The sequence below is a fragment of the Salarias fasciatus genome, chromosome 2 (genome assembly GCF_902148845.1).
Source record: "Salarias fasciatus chromosome 2, fSalaFa1.1, whole genome shotgun sequence".
NCBI lineage: Eukaryota > Metazoa > Chordata > Actinopteri > Blenniiformes > Blenniidae > Salarias > Salarias fasciatus.
Window position 1 is genome coordinate 5,379,378 of NC_043746.1, and position 20,059 is coordinate 5,399,436.

The 20,059-nt window shown below is 42.3% G+C and overlaps 1 protein-coding gene across 1 annotated transcript in view; it reads left to right on the top strand.

The window, feature by feature from the left end:
* LOC115402247 (GPI ethanolamine phosphate transferase 2-like) overlaps window positions 1-20,059 on the top strand; it is a 68,578-nt gene that overhangs the window by 26,962 nt on the left and 21,557 nt on the right. Inside the window, exons 6-10 of the mRNA XM_030110763.1 lie at window positions 1,884-2,096; window positions 8,173-8,390; window positions 8,982-9,266; window positions 16,291-16,694; window positions 19,592-19,783. Coding sequence (XP_029966623.1) covers window positions 1,884-2,096; window positions 8,173-8,390; window positions 8,982-9,266; window positions 16,291-16,694; window positions 19,592-19,783 — 1,312 coding nt within the window. The remainder of the gene's footprint in view (window positions 1-1,883; window positions 2,097-8,172; window positions 8,391-8,981; window positions 9,267-16,290; window positions 16,695-19,591; window positions 19,784-20,059) is intronic.

The following is a 20,059-nucleotide window of genomic DNA, read 5'->3' on the forward strand; positions in this document are numbered from 1 at the left end:
AAAAAAAAAAACTAAATCGTTTTCCGTGTTTCTCCCATTTTTGTTCAAAACGTTCATCGTTTCGAAAACGTTGATGTGTAAACACGAAACTTTCGTGGAATGAAAACAGCGAACTGATACATAAATCAGTTCTAAGAGTCAGGTTTTTCCATTTTGTAATCGTAACTGGTTTAATAGTTTAATAGTTTTCTTCCCCATGTTACTGTCAATATGATGTCCTTGTATTAGATTTTCTTCTGCTTTCTAGTTTTTTGGGTACATCTCTGGTTTGTTTGTGTCTTTGCTCCTTTTCCTTTCCCTGCTTGCTCTTGATTATTGTCAGCTGATTCCCTGTTTGTATTTGCTCGACTCCTCATCTATCTTAAACACACAACTTTTTGAAACAAGAACTCAAAAGCAATGGGTTTTCACATGAAACGTGGAAATGGAGCTGGTTGTTTACAATAGCATGCCGCTTATTTTACAAAACTCTACGGGCTACCTTGTTTTCACGTTCAAGATGAAAATTGTATGAAAAAAAGTCTTTTTTTGTGAGATAAAATCTCCTCTTTTCAAAGGAGTGCTCACTCTGGTATTGTGACTGCCGTCCTTTGGCTCTGTAGCGCCGTCTAGTGGTGGGAGGGTGAGTGACAGTGAAGCAGTAAAACATCTGGTGCCAAACAGAGAGGGTTTGGCGTGTGTGTGTGTGTGTGTGTGTGTGTGTGTGTGTGTGTGTGTGTGTGTGTGTGTGTGTGTGTGTGTGTGTGTGTGTGTGTGTGTGTGTGTGTGTGTGTGTGTGTAAGAAGTAAACAAACTCTAGTTCTTGCATTTTTTTTTTCCTTATTTCTCAATTAACTTTAATGCTACAGTTTTAAAAAAGTTTTGACTTTTATTCTTCCGTCCATTCATTCTTTTCAGTACATTTAGTTTTTCTAAGGCTCCCTTTAAAGAAGTCATCTCTGGCTGAGTGGGTGGTTCACTTTTAACTAGTTGCACATCCAAAGGAAACAAATGAGCATTATCAGGAAGAACATGTAGTATTTGCTTCAGTTGTGTTTCTGTCTGCGTCTGTGTGTTTGCAGATACGTAGCGAATGAAAATCCATGATTCTTATGAAAGCTGGTAGAAGTTGCTGAGCTGCAGATATGTGCTTGAAGACCCTCCCTCACTCTCCCTCTGCTTCTTAGTGTCCGCTGTTTGTCTGTCCTGGAGGGAAAAGCAGGAACAGCGTCAACGAGACGCAGAAGCTCCTGCGATTAGAGCAACATTAAAATATCTCCCTCACATCTCTAACTGCCGAGCAGCGGGACTCTGATATTTCTGTGTTTTTGTTTGCGTTGGGTTTAAGGCTTAAGCCGAAGGAATTCCGTTTTTCAGATTCATCCTGACAAGTGTTGTGAGATTCTTTGACGCTGGCTCTTATAATGAGAAGCAAGAAATCCTTTCAAAACAGACAGTATGAGGAAAAAAAAATCAAACAATTTCCGTGTGTCTATCATGAAAATAGCTTTTGTCTGGGAACTGAAATTGAAGTAATAAAATGTGACTTTTGTTCTTATAAATAAATATCAATTTTGCTCCCCGCTATTGCTGATTGATGGAAGACGATTGCGGTTCGGCACTCGCCGGCTCTTTGAAAGCTTTTCCATTTTCTGTGTCTGACACTGTGGCTTTTTAAACACAGAGACAATCAGAAGGAAGTGCATCTTAACTCTGGAGTATTTTTGGAATGACCTGAAAGATCGGTAGATTGGAGGTGAACAGATTCATTGAGATGTGTCTGTGAAGACATCAGAGTGCTGCTGGTGAAAAGCAGATGAAACATTCTGCTTTATGTCTCACTCTTTCTACCTTGTGTGTGTGTGTGTGTGTGTGTGTGTGTTTTTTTGGCTCTGTGCCACCAGTGGGAATGGAGAAGCCAGCAGTGGTGGAGCAGGTGGACCTGACTCCGACCCTGGCCCTGGGACTGGGTCTGCCCATATCTCAGAACAGCGTGGGCCGCGTCATCCCGGGCGTGTTGGAGGAAACCTCGCTCCGAGATCAGCTGCGCTTCCTGCATCTCAACGGCCACCAGCTCAGCTGCCTGCTCAAAGACAGCGTGGCCGACTACGAGAAAGGTGGGTTCAGCCTCTGAGGGCGAGGGCCGCGTCTCATCATCATGCTGGATGCTTCCGTGCCTGCTTTTACCTTCATGCACTCTGCAGTGTGGAAAGTGTTTCACGCTTCTTCAAGTGCTGTCCAGAAGGAGTTTTAAAGTACGTCATGGACTAAAGGGGACTGCAGACTGTGTGTCATCATGTCTCAGACTGAATATCAAATGAAATTAGATATAGTTACAGGTGTTTTTGTATTGATTTTCATGAATTAGCAGCATGGAAATGCAGATTTCTGTAGATCGACATGCTTTTATTTATAGCAGATGTTGCTTGCTCCCCTGTTATTTTCAGTCTAAGAGAGGAGTTATTTCTAGACTTGATTTTTCCTGCATTGACGTTCAGCTGACTAACACATCTCGGTGCTACCATTTTGGTTCCGTTTCTTTTTTTCAATGTGTTGCAGACGCTATCTTTAGTGAAAAACGTGTCACAACAGACAGCAATTCACATTGAGTGTTGAACTTGTGGTGCATTTAGCAGCAAAAAAACCCTCAAATTTCCCCGAAAAGCTGATCGAGACTGAAAATAAAGCTAAGGAAAGAGAACGTTTTGCCTTTGCTATCGCCAAGTGGACTTGAGTGTCACTGTCGGAGGTCTGCAGGATGTGTAAAAAGATATTAAGGTTTAATTTAAGTAGGAAAAAGAATGTGGTTGCTTTGGCAGGGCTTTCTAAAAAGTGGTAAGATCAGATAACTTAAGGAGTTACCTAACGGAGAGTCGTGGCATCGGTGTTATTATCTAACTGCTGTTATAATTGCATCAACGCCTCAGTTTGTGCACATGAGAATTGATTGTAAGGAATCGCAGATGGTACCGACTTAACGTCTCCGAAATGGTTTGCTCTGAGCCTTATCTCCATGTTGTTGAGTGGATCAAAGCAGCTTCTCGCAGCATTTAACCTGCAGCAGTGTGATTAAAATGAGGACAGAGTCATCCCGCAAGTTCAAAAGATTCCACTCGTTTAAAGCTCATTAATGCCGTAATCTCCGGCAGAAACACAGACCTCAGAAATGCAGCATTTCAACAAGTCTCGGACGGAAAACACGCACGTATGAAAAGATTGTTCCATTGTGCTTAATGACAGTGAACAGATCTGGAGGTTATGTAATCCTCTGGGGTTTTTCACTGCAGTGTGTTTGCGGTTGATCAAATGTGCGTTTGCAGAAACATGACACCATATATAGTTATTAAAATACAAGAGAGTTAAAGATGATGAAGGAGCATGATTAAGCCTCTAAACAGGAGGCTCGGAGACGGCGTTGTGATGTTGAACACGCCGCTGCCTGCTACTGGTGTAGATGCATGCACGTATTTCCCCACGCGGCGTTGCTCCGTCTCGGGGTCACGCTGTTTGTCAGAGTTATTCATGAATGACTTCAGTGACGGTTTGGTTTTGTTCACCATGAGCTCAGAGCTGAGAGACATCTATCTGTCTGGGCAGTTATTTTTTAATAAATAAAGGGCTATTTGTGAGATGATTGGATGAATGGACGGAGCACTGAGGAATCCTTCATGTTGCTGGGCTCTTTGCTCCAAGATGAATCAGCAGCACAGCTCCAGGTGGATGGCTCGGGCAGTCCAGGCTCCCAGATGATGTTTCTATTGATTTCTGATGTCTTGCTTCAAAAAAAGATCCACCTTTTCAGTTCTGTCTTCTGACACTCAAAACACAATGAAAGTTTTCCGTTTTCACTTGAAAACTGGCCTTAATTTGTTTCTGGGAAATCTTTCTTCATGGTCTGCAGCTGGCCGAGCTTTTACGCTTTCAGTTTTCAGTGAAAGATTAAAGAGATGGAAGCTATTCAGACAGCAACCTAAACAACAGCAACAACAGTTGTGTAACTAAACTAACAAGAGTAGTCTTCAAAATAAGAGACACACAAAAGGTAAAAAAAACAAAACAAAAAAAACACAAAACTAGACAATAACAGTAACACTATTAAAAGCAGTACAATTCAGTTTTACAGTTTGGCAGTACCAGCGAGTGTGTGTGTGTGAGTGTGTGTGTGTGTGTGTGTGTGTGTGTGTGTGTGTGTGTGTGTGTGTGTGTGTGTGTGTTGAGAGTTGTAATTCACAGAAATTGCACCACTCATTAGAACATTTTAATCAATCACAGCCTAATTATTTACTGCGCGGTGGCCACAGGGCAGACGTCAGAAAACTGCAGAGGGAAAGTCCGGGTTATTTATGCAGCAGTAATTCAGAGTTTTAGAAGGAAAGAACCAAAATAGCAAACAAGAAATGCAAAGAGTAAACTGAGATAAAGGTAATAGGATAAGTATAGTACTACTGTTTATTGGAAAGCCGGAGCAAATAGTAGTGTTTTAAAGAGGAGAGTGTGTCGGCGGGCCTCAGGTGTGAGACCGTCCACAGCCTCATGCAGCAGGGATCCGGTTTGAAGTGGATCTTTTGACACACAGGCTGCTCAGGTGTGATGTGCTCCTCCTCCTCTGTGCTGGTGAGGATCTCTGGATGAGCTGCAGCGTTACAATGATCCAACCTACTGAAAACAAATGCATCGGCAAGTTTTGCTTGTTTCTCGTTCAGTCAGAAATCCTTTAATCCTTTCTGCAATATTTTGGTAGTGAGCTGATTTTGTTCTGGTCTTCATGCGGGTGTTAAATTTCAGGTCTGAATCCATAATTGCTCAAACATTTCCCACTTGTTTTGTCTTGAGTGACATTTTTAATATTTCTTCTTTGAGACTGAAGATAATTACCTCCCTTTTGTTCTATTTTTTTTAAAGTTTTGACACTTCCACTCATTAATGTCATTTTAGCTCTTACTGCACTGTGGTCATTCACTGACACTGATATGTAGAGCTGTGTGTCGTCTGCATAAGGATGGGAAAACAAGCAAAAAACAACAACTATAGTAGACAAGGAGCACTCTTATTTGGAAAAAACAAATCTCAATGTAGAAAATACAAAGACATTAACATAATATACTGTAGATTTTGTATTTAACATCTTGTTATTAAAGTACTGGACTGGAGCTGAACGTGAGGCGCTGTGTGTCTCAGTCTCTCTTTCAGTTAAGCTGAAAATCTGAGCGTTAGTTGGGAGTCATCCGGCACACACACACACACGCACGCTATTTAGGGCGGTTGGGTTCATCAGTTATTAATAAAATATCACATTTTGAACTGCCTCTGCTCTCACACGGGGATTATAATACCAGCAGTCATGTGAACTTGACATAACACCTGTTCTGGAGAAGAATGGATTGAGAAAAAAAAAAAAAAAACTAAAGAAAGATGAGGCGATTTATCAACATGCAAGCTGTGAAAGGAAACTGATGTTCATCTATGGACACAAATACATTACAAGTACAGCACAAGCAACAAGTTGCGAGCTTAAGATCCTTCAGTAATTGTGGCGACGTTTTTAATGAAAAGTTAAGAGACTGACTGGAAGGTGTCAGGGTTTCCAGGGTGGATTTGTTGTGGCTGAGATTAACATCCAGCCTGAAGCTCCAACTGTTGTTTCAAAGCAGGAAACATATTGTGTGTGTGTGTTGTCATGCATATCTTAAGCTGGAATATAAAACGATCTTTCCCACACAGACTGCTGAGCAAGAAGAAAATGTTGCTTTTTTTTTTATTATTATTCTTAACAAACTACTTCCTGTCACATCAGTAAACTTACCGCACTGGCAGTACATTTTCCGCTCTATTTCGGTCCCCGGTTTCCATAGTGATGGCATGAAATGGAAACTATTTCAGCAGACCTACATTTGGATGTGTGTTCTTTCTTTTTCTAATCTGTCCACTGGGGTAATCATGGAGCTGTTATGCAGTTGAAGGTAATGGCTGTGGCTGCTGGGAAAATGGCCTGGGAAGGTATTTCAAGGTGTGTGTCTTCTGGACACCTGTTGGGCTCGGGTCTTTCTGGCGGTGGGAAAAAAAAAAAGAGATATATTTCTGATTTCAGTATTCAAACGCTTCATCAGGGGGACTTAAAGCACTTTACTGGAAATGGGTTTTTACGACGCTCCTGTTAAAAATTTTCTGATTTTGCCATTGTTATGCAATCATCTTTTTTTTTTCTAAATCCCTCCAAAGATGAACATTTTTTAAAGTCGCCGCTGTCTGAAGAACCTTGTTCTGCCTCCCTCTCTGCCTGTCTGCCTGCTTTCAATTTTCATATCATGTTTTTCTTGTGCCTGTAACCTCAGGCATCTTGGAGGGCCATTAACCAAAGCCCCCAACTCTCAGACAGATGAAACATGGCCAGGGCCGTCCGTATCGCGTGATTCATGCGTATGGCTTAAGGTACTAATATTTCTACCAGGCCCTCTGTCTGGAGAAGCCTCGGTCACTATTCATCACCTCTCCGCCCAGGCTGCTGAGATCGCTGTTACACTGCAAAATATTGTCTTTAGGTGTGTGTGTTTGTGTGTGTGTGTGTGTGTGTTTCACTGATGTGTACCGCAAATCAAACCTCCGCGCTGCTTTGTCCTTGAACAGGCTCCTGAAGTTCTGAAGTGAAATGAATGGGGGCATCATTTTATCTTCCTTGAGTAAACATGGCTGTGAGTCACAGACCTGCTGCAGTTAGCAGGATGGCTTCACCGGAGGCGCTCTGTCTTTTCAATTCAGGGAACATTATTGACACGAGAACACAGGGGAAAGAGAAAACACTGACATTTGATAGATTCCCCCTTTTAAAAACTATCCAGCACGCATCAGGGTGATGGATGAAGCCATGAATGGGATTACTGGAGTCTCATTCATGAGGAAGCAAACTGTGAGTGAGGGCCGGCGTTCGTCACGATGAGACAGCGCGGCGTGGGCTGGAGGATGAGGAGGCTTCTTTCTTTTTTTGTTTTCCAAGTGAGACAAAGGCTTTGAGTTGTTTTTCATTGACATTTTTTGTGTCTTTCCGTTTTTTTTTATCAAGCTAACAACACTCAGAGGTTCTGTATGTGGATTCAACTCTGGAAGCCAAGCTCGCAGTGAAGCTAGAAATCTGATGCAGAATATGAATTGTTCAACAATTTCTTGTTTTTCATGCTGTCAGAAATAGTCGGACCAGCCTAAATGAAATGATATCTTTGATTTGAACTCTGTTACGTTTTGCGAAGGAATTCTGGAGGATGTTTTTCTGACACACAGTTGACCACTGCTTCAGAGTGAATCTGGAATCTATCAGATAATTTTCTGTTTGGTGATAGAATAAGCATATTTCAATTCAGAACTTCCTACAATTTATTTTACTGCAGATTTTTTTGTTTGTGTGCTGCAGTTTTTAATCCATTTGCTGCTACAACAAGGACTCTTGTCAAACAAACTGGGTTTGTACATTAATAGTGAAGTCCAATGTCTCATCTTGTCTGTAGAGAATGAAATCTTACATTTAAACACAGGACAGCTTTGACTGATTTTATACATGGCTGTATTGATCCTCCAATTATTAGTACACGTTGCTGGAAACAGATATTGACTGAATATTTTAGAGATAAATCCAGCTGTCAATTAAAAAATTTACAGCTTTGTTTTGTTTTTTTATTTCAACTCATGAACAATCAGGTGCGGTGAAAAGATTTTTCCCTTTGACATTCAAGAATCTCTTAGAGTTGCTCTCCTCTTCAAAGTAAAGCTGCAAAAATAATGGAAATGGAGAATTTCACCCTGGAACCACAGAAAGAAAAGGATTAAAAAGTAATGTCTGATAAGTCATCCTGACTTATTGAACAGATCAATGCAGCAGTCTCTCACTTTACAGCCCGCAGTGTCCTGTGGACTCAACCACTGTTCAACATGGGTTCTATTACTTCACGTTGTTCCAGTGATTGAAAGCAGCTTAAAAATAAATCTCTCTTCACTTTTTTGTTCAGAACGTGTGGAGAACTGTTTGCAGTTGAGGGTCTGGACTTCATTTCAACGTGTTAACAAGATGCAGCGCATGAAGACGAAGACAATGAATCTATAAAAAAAAAAAAAAACTAAGAACCTGTTGGAGGAAAGAGCTGCATTTGTGTTTCTCCGCGTCTTCAAGGATTAAGAAGTCCCTGATCTCCTCCTCTTCTTCCTCAGATCCTGGTTTTGAGCAGTTTCGCGTGGCAGAAAAGGCTCATGGGAACTGGATGAAGCTCTACCTGGAGGGAAACACCTCAGAAGTGCTGACCAACATGGGCAAGAAGGTCCTGAAGCAGTACCTGGAGGCGCTGGCCGCCATGAGCTCTGCCCTCAGCAAGCAGCTGGGGAAGTACGACATGTACTCCATGGTCGCAGGGATGGTGTTTGTGTTTCAGGTGAGTGTTTTCCCCTCGTCCACGAGTGCTGTGTGAGGCCACAGGTGTGACAGAATGAAGTGAAAGTTGATTTGAAGTAGAGATATTATCAGCAGATTGCCTGCATCAGTTATTATTAGCTCTTGAATGAAATAAACACTTAACAAAAATGATGCTCAAATTCCAGATGAATGTCAGAAGCTTAACAAAGTGAAAGAAGCTGAAATGAGTTAGAAAGTCTTGTATGATGAAAGAAGTACAAGTTGACAATTCATGCATATTTTTTGTTAGTTTGTGTGTTAGCATTTAGCACATCGAGAAGTTTCAAAACTCCCGGACTGGAATCAGAACTGGTGGATCATCGCAGTACTGTGGCAATCTACCGCGCATTTCTTATTAAAACCCTCCCACTCTGATGGATGAACTGCTACTACAAAAACTCAACAGACCTCCGGGATGATGACTTATTATTACCAATACATCAGTCTGTAGTCACGTCTCTTGGTTTTTAAGAGCCAAAATGAACACAACTTCCAGCGTCCGGTGTCTGTGTTTGTTATGCTGCATCATTCTTCGGCCCAAATGGTTTAAAAATGCCTCCTGGCCTTTCAGCTCCTGTTGATCTTACTGCTGGCTATGCCTGAAGCCCTGAGCGGCGCGGCGTCGGTGGACCTCCCCGTCCTCTCAGCCCTGCTCTCGCTGCCTTTCTACCTCCTGTGCCTGCTCCTCGCCTCAGTGCACGTGTTGGTGTGCACATCTGCCGAGAGCTCCTGTTACTTCTGCAGCCTCTCCTGGGGCCTGGTGTTCGCCGCCGTTGCCTTCTCCTCGGCAATGTTTTGTATTCTGGTCTCCATAGCAACACGGAGGCTTCCCCTGGGGCCGAAGATTCACGGAAAGGTGAGCAACAACTCCCAAATATACCACAACAGATGTGGCAGACGTGTCGATCTGGGCTCCTATAGCTTAGAAGCAAATCTAAAGGGCCGGCGATAACATGCAGTTTAAAGTCGGAGGATCCATCTTTCTCCGAATATAAACTTCACTTCTGCTTTGAAGATAGATTTTCCCCTCGTGGTTTAATTTTTATTACTTGCTGCGGGTAGAGAAACATTACCGTTTAGATCCTCCGATTATATATATATATATGAGCACAAACCCAGTAAATTCCGCGCGGCTCTGGGGGTGTTGTCACCCTCGTGTCTTTTCCACATCCATTCTGTGATTCAGCGAAGTTAGAGAAGTCTCACTAATGCCACTTTAAATCACTGGAATGGTTTGTGAAACAAAGGCCTGGGAATAAAAAGCTCCGGTGGTTCGTCGGTCAGTGACAGCTGAGAAACCGCCTCGGCCGAAAGAAGTGTGTCTGTTAGTCGATGTCCGACGATGAGCAGCATTTCTATTCATCCAGCAGCGGCCTGCTCCGCGCTCACCTTGTCATGTTTGTGATCGCAGATTGCAGAGACTGTAATTACTCTGTAATTATTCTGCAGCACCGCACTGGAAAACAATAAGCTAATAAGTGAGGAGCCGCTTGGAGTCGCGGGATCAGTGTGGAATGGCAATACACTCGAAAATGACCATCTCCCTCCCTGAGGAGTGAAGCTGGGAGTCATTGTAAGACATTATTTCTCAAAATACACAACTTTACTAATGATGCCAGAATTTTATCTCCATTTCAACAAGCTCTGAAGAAACCTTCCTGAAACTCTCCCCTCTTTTAGAATTATGACTTTTAAGTGCAGCTACATCCACCTTCATTTCTCTGGTTGTCCTTTACAAAGCAAGACGTTGTGTTATTAACCAAATTCCAAATTAGAATTTTTTTTTGCATTCAGCTCAGTTTTACTCCGTTTCACAAAGCATTCCACTGTTTTATTGTCATGTTATTATGCGTCCTTGTATTAACTTCATATGCAGTTTATAGAAATGTCCTTAAACGACTCCGTGGTGCAGCACTGGCAAAACTTTTTTTGGCCGAGGGCCACAAACAGAAAACGATGCCAATGTCAGGGTCGCTCAATATCGGTAATCAGGCCTGCATCAGATGAATACACCCTGTGCGATAATCTCACTTCAGCTGGAGTTTCTTATTAAATTAATTCATTGTCAGCCAGTGCCTAACGGGAGAATCTCCTTTATCTTGCGTTGTGTACCTTTTACACATTAGGAAAACAGAAGTGTGCTTCCTGGGCAGGTCACCGATGGGAGATAACGTCGGTCTTTCCTCTGAAAGTTCCTCACTTTGCCCGTACAAGAGAACGATACCAGACTCACTCAGCCAATAAAATCCACCCACCCACCGTAGTTCTTATCTGACTGAGACAGCTGACTTCCCACTCACCCCAAAAATGAATAAAATAATATTTAAAGTAAAAAATGCATTACTAAATCAACCTTTCAAGTGTTTTCCACATCTTAGTTGAACCTAATAGCACAGTAGTCGTGACTTATAAGTTGTTAAAAGTAGACTAAGATCCAATGTTTGGATCTGAGCGTTTCTCTGAGTTTCTTTGTTGTTAAACAGGAAAACTTTTCACCACAGTGTAGCAACCAAACATAAAGCCACCCTGTCATGATTTCCTTCAAGCCAGCAGGAGGGAAACCTGCAGATGAGGCTTTTTGGGCCAAGTTAATGAAAATACAGTCGTTTTAAGTTCCAGGTGATTTTAATGAAAATACAGTCATGAATTGTACAGTTTAAAACCCATTCATGCAGCATTACTCAGCTGCCTCAGAAACAATAAGAAAATGGTAATTAGAGAGAAGAGGCCGTTCTGCTCATGTTAAATAATCATAGAAAAATATTTAACCAGTCAGAAGAGAGGGTAATAAAACCTTGGAGGGAGATTGTAATTCTCAGGAAATACTGTATTTTGTGACGGCGCCCTGAATGTTTTTGATGTTTTCGGTTTTCTTTTTATGAACTGTTGAATTGTTAGGTCTCTCTCCAACATCAGTGGTGAGTTTTCCCTCGACTAATTAAAGTAACTGCCAGCAGCGCTCTTTTAAATGTGAGCAATTCATCATCCGTAGTGGCCGTGGTTATTCGGAGGGAAGTCGTAGTGGAGACTTCCAGTCTTAAGTGTTTGTTTAAATGGCCTAAAAGGTAAGTCCTGTTTCCCGCTGCACCTCTTTGCTCATTATAATTTATCTGCGAGGGTTACATCTCATTTCCCTTCTGGGAACTTTGAGAAAGTGCTGATACGGCGACAAAGTCGAGAAGAAATCCGCTTGGGCCATTAGCCTGGGCGAGGAAATAAACTTCCAAATCCATAGACTGGAGCGTGTGGAGTAATTAAATCGAGCTGTAGATCTCTCTGTGATTCCCAGTTCCTTGAAAACTCTGCACGATATTTTCCTTTGAGTCTGAATGGCACACAAATGACAAAAAAATAAAATAAAAACTACTGAAATTGAAGTTGGCAGGTAATGATCGGGGAGTGCTTCCTCATGCTGCAACAGTTTTAGAGAAGTTGCCTCTGAAATGTGAAGCAACCATAAAGAATCGTCCTCAGCAAACCCAACTGTCACAAGTTTCCCAAGATTCACCGTGCTGTGCTAATTCAAACCCCGACTTAAAGAAAAGTTAGGTCAAGAAAAACTGTAGAGCAGATATCAAAGCTCAAAGACATCATCACCGACAGTATTTCAGTGTTTATATTAGAAACAGCATCTTGATACTGACCCAACGATATTTCAGTCAAACCTTAAGCTCAGGCTGTTTACTCTATTCTTCACAGGCATTGGTTTTTCGATGATTGCACCCGTGAAGTCTATTGACGAATGAGCGTCATTCAGCTGTATTGGTAATTGCCCTTCTTACCAGTATCATGAACACAAGTGATGAAGGGATTTGATGAAAGCTTTAAATAGATCAAGCATTTGAACAGAACAGTGTAAAAACAACACTTTTAAAGCGCTGCGGTGATGAGAAGAAACAAACGGATCCAGCCAGCTCCATTTTTTTAATTCCTTAAGTTGCCATGTTATTAAACTATGGATTAGTCCTTGCTGCCTTCTAAAGAACGTATACAGAGGAGCTGTCTTATACGATGCCATGGCTGCATATTCTGTTCCAAACCTGGATGATGAAGCCTCTCCGATCATGGCCTATCTTCACGGCCAAAATCTCTCTTTAATAACCTGTGTGAGGAAATACAATTAGTGGACTGTGCGTCCTCTGGGCCATGATTGACAGACTCATTTTGATACTGAGATCAGAAGATATGGGCGGTTCAGTATTACACTACAATACGGTTAATTTGTGGATTTGCTTTGAATGCTTCTGTAGCATGTCATCGGTTTTGATTGGGTTTACCCATCCTTTTGTTTCTACAAGTGTTTAAAATTTCAGGAAAGCAAGAAAGTAGTTATTTAAAAGAGGGTACAGTTTTCCAAAAAGCCTTAGAAAAAGGATAAATGATCTTTGGGTCCAATGTCGTTCTCGTATAATCGCTGGAATCCTGCTGGATCTAAGTGCAGTGCAGTGCCTGCTCTGGCTTGACGAATGGCTGCATTATGGGCGGCTTCCAAAATGTTTATTAGTGGTATCCTGATTAGTTTCTCCTGGAGATGGAAAAAGTTGAAGATTGAGCACAAAATGTGATTAAAGTTCCACCTGATTGAATTTTAATGACCTTAAGGTGAGTGTACTGAGTTTCCTGGAATAGTCTTCTGAAGGGGCTTGAGTACTTGGTGAGGGAAACCGGGGATATCAGAAAGTATAAGATACCACTCTTATGAAGACAATGACTAAATTATTTAATTTAGCTTCTCTGACCTCTTAGTATTTATCAAGATTTGACATAATTCTGACAACAAAGTGATAATTTGATGAGAGTTCTTTGACTGAGTGTGAATGTTCCATTGAGGATGACAGTGCCGGTTCGTCTTATCAATGTTCTCCTCAAGCAAATTCATTTTAGGTTCAAGTTTTGATTAATTTTATGTCAATTTTGCCTGTAAGAATGATTCATTTATTGTTTATTCAAGGTAAAGCAGGCAACATACCCATCCCGCTGTACATGGAGGATCCATGTGTTTTTACTTTACTGATCCATGTAAACTTGTCAAACCAACACAGAAGGATGCAGAGGCTCTTTCTGGTAGTTTCAGCAGTCGTGGTAATTAAAGTATTATTGTGACATTTTGGGAAACACGTTTCATTTCATGCGTTAATGAGAAGCTCAGTACTGTTAACGTCTGTCTGATTAATGTTCGACCACAGCAAGCTGCAGGTAGCCAAGCTCCAAACTAATCCAGTCAGCGCTGGTATTTCATGTAGTTTATTTTGTGTTAGGCGTCATCAGCGACTTCTTCAATTCTCTGCTTTAAGGAAAGGTCTGCAGACAGGAATCCCAGGACGTTCATGTTTCAGATGATTCATACGGCGAGAGCATGATGAGAATATAACGCAGTGGGTTACCTACTTTCTGGCCCAGTTCGTTATTGATGGAGCTGGAAAATCTGTTCAGGGACTGGAAAACAGATAAATTCTCACAGAAAATATGAGTCAGGATTGTTAGTTCTTCTTTAAAGAAATTCTTTTATATGATTTTTTTACACCAGAGAGGATTCAGGTTCCTGACTTGACTTAACATTTTCAGAATGGAAGATGTTACTTTTGTCTAATTTGAAATTAAATTGCAGGTCATCTACATAGCTCTTTAAACTGTGCATTTATAGTGGGTGTGCATGTCTGAAGCAATGACATCTAACTGTGAAAGATGACAAAAATATTATTTAATCAGCCTTGAATGAAAACTGACTTCTTCCTGAACCCAATTTTCTTTTATGCAATTTTTCCATAAAGAAATAATTTACATTGACGTGCTCTGCTGTAAAAACCTCTTGTTGCTCCCTTTGAGAAATTCTTTTTTTTATTCAAAAACAAGGACATTGTTAAAAGTATTGATCTCCCTGTCAATAATGCAGAGCTGAGCCACAACGCGACTGCACCTCAAATAGGAAAGCCGTCTTCATTTGAATAAAAACATGACTGTGATCAACTGGAACGGCTTGAATGGGGGTAAAATGAGGAATATAGATCTAAAATGTTGGGCTGTTGACAAAACATGGGTCAATACTCTGGAATATATAGCTACATAAAAGCTAGAAAATGAAAATGAGAATTGAAAAAAAGCAACCCAGATACTGTTGATGTATGAAAATGTGTGAACCCAGATGTGCCACACATGACGGATCTTTTCCTGTTTTTAGGAGTAACTAAATGAAGCAAATATACAGTGTCGCAGCAAGACACATAAAGTGAACAGAGACAGAACAATAATGAATAACAAGGGAAAACCTTAAAAATGGTTTATTGACACTAAAACCATCTCCTCCTGAGTGCCGTGGCTTCAGGTCAAACAGCAGAGATGCACGCCTGCTCTTTGTTGGGTTAAAGTATTTCTGCAGAGCTAAGAGGTTGGCTGAACTTTATTTCAACTTACTGCACAAAGAATAAAAGAATTTGCATATAAGCAACACAATTAGACAAACACCGATCTCAGAGATGGGATGAAGCTCCCTGCAGATTACTGTGATTTATGAATGACGGCTCATGGTCACTGGCTGTGGTGCCAACTGCAGGTGCAGCTGTAAACGTAGGAGGAAAACCAGGAGAAATAGATTCCTTTTATTGAAGATTTGCTCTATTAAAAAAAAAAAAAAAAAAAACAGAGTCCAGAACTGAGCAGAACAGGAGACATAGATCCAGGTATTAAACAGAAGGACTGAATTTGAAAGGACAGACTGGGGCCCTGAATACAGGACAGTGTTTTGAAAAAGGAAATCTTCCACTGCATTTTGAGGATCCTTTCACACAACAGCGGCTGTCAGCACTTCTGAAAATGCTGCTTTTTCAAAGCATCTCCCCATGTGGAACTTTTTGAAGACACTCTACCTCTGTGTAAACGGTGGAAAACGCAACTTTTTTAAAAATGCTTCAACAGTATTAACAGAGCAAAACGCAGTTTTTTGGAAACGCTGCTACTGCGCATGCTCATCAAGACTGTAGTAAATATAATCCAACAATGACAACAATATATTAACAGACATCAATTTCAAAATGTTGCAGTATAAATGCAAAAACCTTTCTGAAACAAAAATGTAAAAGCCATGCATTTTTACTGAAAAACAAAGTTATATCAGCACACGAGGAGTTTGGACTTGTTGAAACACAATTAAAGTGAAGAGTCAGAGGCGCCTAAGAAGAAAGATGTGATAGTGAACGGAGCCAAAACATAAAACATGACAGGTCAGATTAAACCGGTGCAGGATTAGACTCAAACAGACCACAAAACACTACAAGACACGAGATAAAACAGCAACCGGAACCACGAGGGACTGACAGATTAGGGAAAAACACTTGGAAGACACAAAACAAGACCAAATCCTTTGCAGAACACTGCGGCGGATGGATAATCTCCAGGCCCGACATAGACTGTAATCTCTGAGTTATTTTGAATAATTCAATACCACCAACACATGCTTCCTCATAAACTGCTGCATTACAGCAGTGGATGGCTGTGGTTGCAGATTGGACTGTTTTATCGTGAAGCACATGGGCCATTCAGTGAGTTTTTTAATTTTGAGCTATATTGGCATGAAGCACCCCGGCAGTCATTTGTTCCAGCTAATCATCCCACGGAGAATTGTCGTGCCGTCCTACAGAGGTGACAGAGATGGAGCGAGCAGTCTGGCTTCTGTGTTTCTTGTAGCCTCTTCACTAACTTGTGTGTTTGTGCAGATTATGTGCTCATAGAACTTTCAGCAACCATCAAAATCAGCATTTCGGTCTGTAATTTGCAGGGTTATTTTACAAATTGGTGTCCCGTATTTCTAAAATCGTCTTTAGGAGCACTAAAATCATGCAGTTTTTCTAAGTCTCCTCTTTGATTTCACCTTTTTTCTCCCGTAGTCTCCACTGAAGAGCGGGGACGGCGAGTGGTCGCTGTCGGAGCTGGACGTGCTGCTCCTGGCCGGCACCGTCGGCCACACTCTCAGCCTGGCGGCCAGCAGCTTCGTGGAGGAGGAGCACCAAACCTGGTACTTCCTGCTCAACACGCTCTGCCTCGTCGTCTTCCAGGACGTCTGCCGCAAGTACTTCAGAGAGCAGCGCGGGCCCGGGGGGGATGAAGAGCCCATCCTCCCGTCCAAAGACTGCCGTTCCTCCGCTCGCCCCGCAGCGGGGATTTATTCGGAGAGGTGGCTGGCGTTAGCCACGCCGCCCTTCACCCTGCTGTGCTGCAGACTGCTGCGCTCCCTCAACCAGACGGGGGTGCAGTGGGCTCATCTGCCCGATGTCGGACACTGGCTCAACAGGTTGGCTTCCCTCATTTTCCACACTTACAGAAACATTCAAAACTTTCTACTTGGTGATATTTCAAGAGATGATATTACGCCTAAACAGCCTTTTTATTGGAGCTTATTATGAGTGTGTATTTGCCAGCAGTGCTCACCTCCCCGCCCCACAGCTGGTGGCCGGCCTCCCGGCTCTGTGCAGCCTGGCTTCGTATCAAGCCTTAAATGTCAGCGCTGACATATGAGCACCGTTTAAAGCTGGCGTGGCAGTTGTGTTAGCAGGCAGTCATTTGCTAACAGCCTTTACACAGCCACAGACAGTGAGTCCAGCGTTTCATTTTCATGCTGTTTAGATTCCAGCTGCTGGCGTGAAATGCTGAAGTGGTCGGGAGTCAGCAGCCAGGCCTTCAGAGGATTCTGACTTTTAGTCGCCGCATGAAAGCAGGGACAGTCAACCAAATCAGTAAATCTCTGGGCTGCGATTCGCTCGAAGATCCCTTCTCTCCCTTCTTGTTTTTGCACCGGTATTGATGGAGCTCCTGTAGCTGGAGATACTCGTGATGTGAGCCCTGCTCATGGGCTCGTCGGCAGCGGCGTGAGGAGAGACTGTTAACCCGGGTGATTCAGAATTCTCTGGCAGACTTGCAAAAAGCAGATGCACGACTATGAATGGCTAAAAGTGGGGCGGTGTGTCTCTTCAGTTTTTTTTTTTTTGTCAATTGACAGAAACAGGAAATACAGCCGTGTTGTGAAGTGCCTGTGCTATCTCTGAGGTGCTCCTAACATTCACTCTCCTGGCTCATTTCTTTCTTTGTTTCATTTTTTTTACTTGAGATAAACCATTTTAATCGAGTCACTGAATGAAAGGCTATTGATCTTCTGTCTGAAGACGCATGTGGCTCTTTATTCCCACTGTAGTGGCTCCATGAAGCGCTCACTAAGCATGAATTAATCAGCTGTTTTTAATTTTTGTGAATTAATTATAAATTTTGGAAGGAACCTTTCATTAAAGAGACTCACGATTAGTTAAGGATGGTAAAATAGAATAAATTCTTCTAAGTTACAAATACCTGAAAATGTTGTTTTCTTGTTTTAAAAGAGGGTGTGTGTGAAGCTGATAGAACTGTTTAAATGGCCTAAAAAGGATTAAAAATCAAGATGTCTACAACGGTAACGGCTAATGCCTGAAATAAACAAAAATATTAAAATCTGTAAACATTTCTGTATATCTCAGTCCTATTTTGCATCTTCAGACTAACTGTGTTTTGTGTAAAGTTAGGGGAAAAACATCTCTTTTAACGATAAAGATGGCAGACCTCGGTTGTGGTATGAAGTCCAGTACCGCTGCACTTCAGCGTGACAAATACGAAGGGAAATGTGGTTAACATGAGGTTTTCTGCACACAGTCAACACCTCTGAAGTGAGTGGGATTGATTTACTCAGTGAGACGCAAGTTCAACATTTATCACGGATAAATTCCTTACAGAAGGCCAGTGTTAGCGATTTATCTGGAGAACGTGTACTTTCTGGACAAGGATACAATCCAACAACAACATTCTCAGTCTCCACTTGTCTTTCCGCCGAGTGTGACCGATCAGTGTAATAAGTTGATTCCTGTCCTCCGTGGAAGATTGAATGCCATGAAAGATATTGGATCTCTCCGTGAAGCTGACTGAGTGGAGCGTGCTGCAGTCGTACCAATACCCGGCACGGCAACAGGACCGATTTGGTCCTCACAGACATGCTAAAACGACACCAATCTTCCTTTTTTTTGTTCCACACTGAACCGTTTCAGATGGTTTTTCTGGCTGCGGAGCTGACAGGAGCCCCCATTTAGCATCTTTGTAGAAGAGATTGAAGATGGGGGGAAAGTAGCAGCCGTCTGTCAACGACTCAGACTGTAAGAAAACTGTGATTTCTCACAAAAACTGTGACTGTCTGGGAGCCATTAGTATTCTGACAACAGCTCGGGCCAGTGGGATTATAGTTTGTTCTTTAACATGCACCGCATTGTGGAATAGAGATGTGGATCCTGACCTTTTCCCTGTCCAGCGCTGCCCTTTCTTCCTACCTCCACTCCCTGTTTCTTGGATAATGAGATCTAGGTAGCGCTGCGCCTCATCTTGTCTCAAAGAGACCCACTTCCTCCGCTGTCTAATCCAGCTAATGGCTAAATACATGGCTGCTATTCAACTTTGATATGTCCTTTGAGGTCTTATTATTTCCTGTCTGAGCTCAGAGTGGCGTAATTTCAAGCTGCATGCAGCCCTAAACCCGGGAGCAATCGAAGATCCAAGTCTTTTAAAGTTTAAACCCGTGCTGGAGGATCTGACTGATGGAGATTCAGCTCATCAAGATGTTGAATTTGATGATAAAGCTTTGTTTTATTTTCAAATAAATTAACCTAAAACAGCTGCATTCAGCTGTTTAAACCTGAGGACTGGGTGAGAAGATCGATTTCTGGTTATTGACAGTGTAATCAATCAGATCAATTTCAGAGGTCGGTTGTGTGAATTATGTGCGATGTAGTAACTCCTCTATTTCGAGACGGTATCTGGATTTGACGGAGTTGTTAGTGGTGAAGAAACACCTGCTGTGTGTGTATTTCCGTTGGCTGCAGGATTAGCGGACGGCCCCAGGAGCAGCGATAAGCAGTAATTAAGAAGGAATAAAGGGGATCTGGTGCTCAAACACTTCAATTATTGATACATTTTTGGCAGGAATCAAGAGTTACATCAACAGCAAGCCCTCATAACACTGTACAAATAGATATTTTTTTAAATTTAAGGGGTCTTAAAAACATTGGAAGTGCATTGCTGCCAACACATTAAAGTTGAATGACGTTGGGTACAAAGAGCCGTCTTGTATCAGACGGCAGGTCATGACTCTTTGTTTTTGTTTTTTTTTTTCCTTCCCAGCTCCGAGCACAAGCTGGTCCTCTCCCTGCTGTCTGCATTCTGTCTGGTTCTCATCTACCTCCTGGTTCAAAGACGCTGCTCGTGGGTCTCCAAGGTCGCCCTTGCCCTCGGACTTCTGGGTGTCTACAGCTACCGGGCAGCTGTCGGCAATGTCTTGTTTCCCTGGCAACACGCCGGTCGAACCACGTCCAAGTAAGTTCCCGTGAATCCCGGCGCCGGCTGTGTGATTCCACTCGCATAACAGTTGGCAAATCGCGGTCCCCTGACGGCGCCTTGGTTTAAAGTGCGGCTGTGCAGATGAGCGTGCGGACTCTTCTGGGACAAACACTCAGACCTCGCCGCCAACTGTGACGATGACGGACCGCTCTCCCTTTTATTGTTAGTCTTTACAATTTGACTTCTACCAATTGTGAATTTGTTCACTCAGTCTCCACTGAGATCAGCGGAGTCTTAAAATAGCTGAAGTGC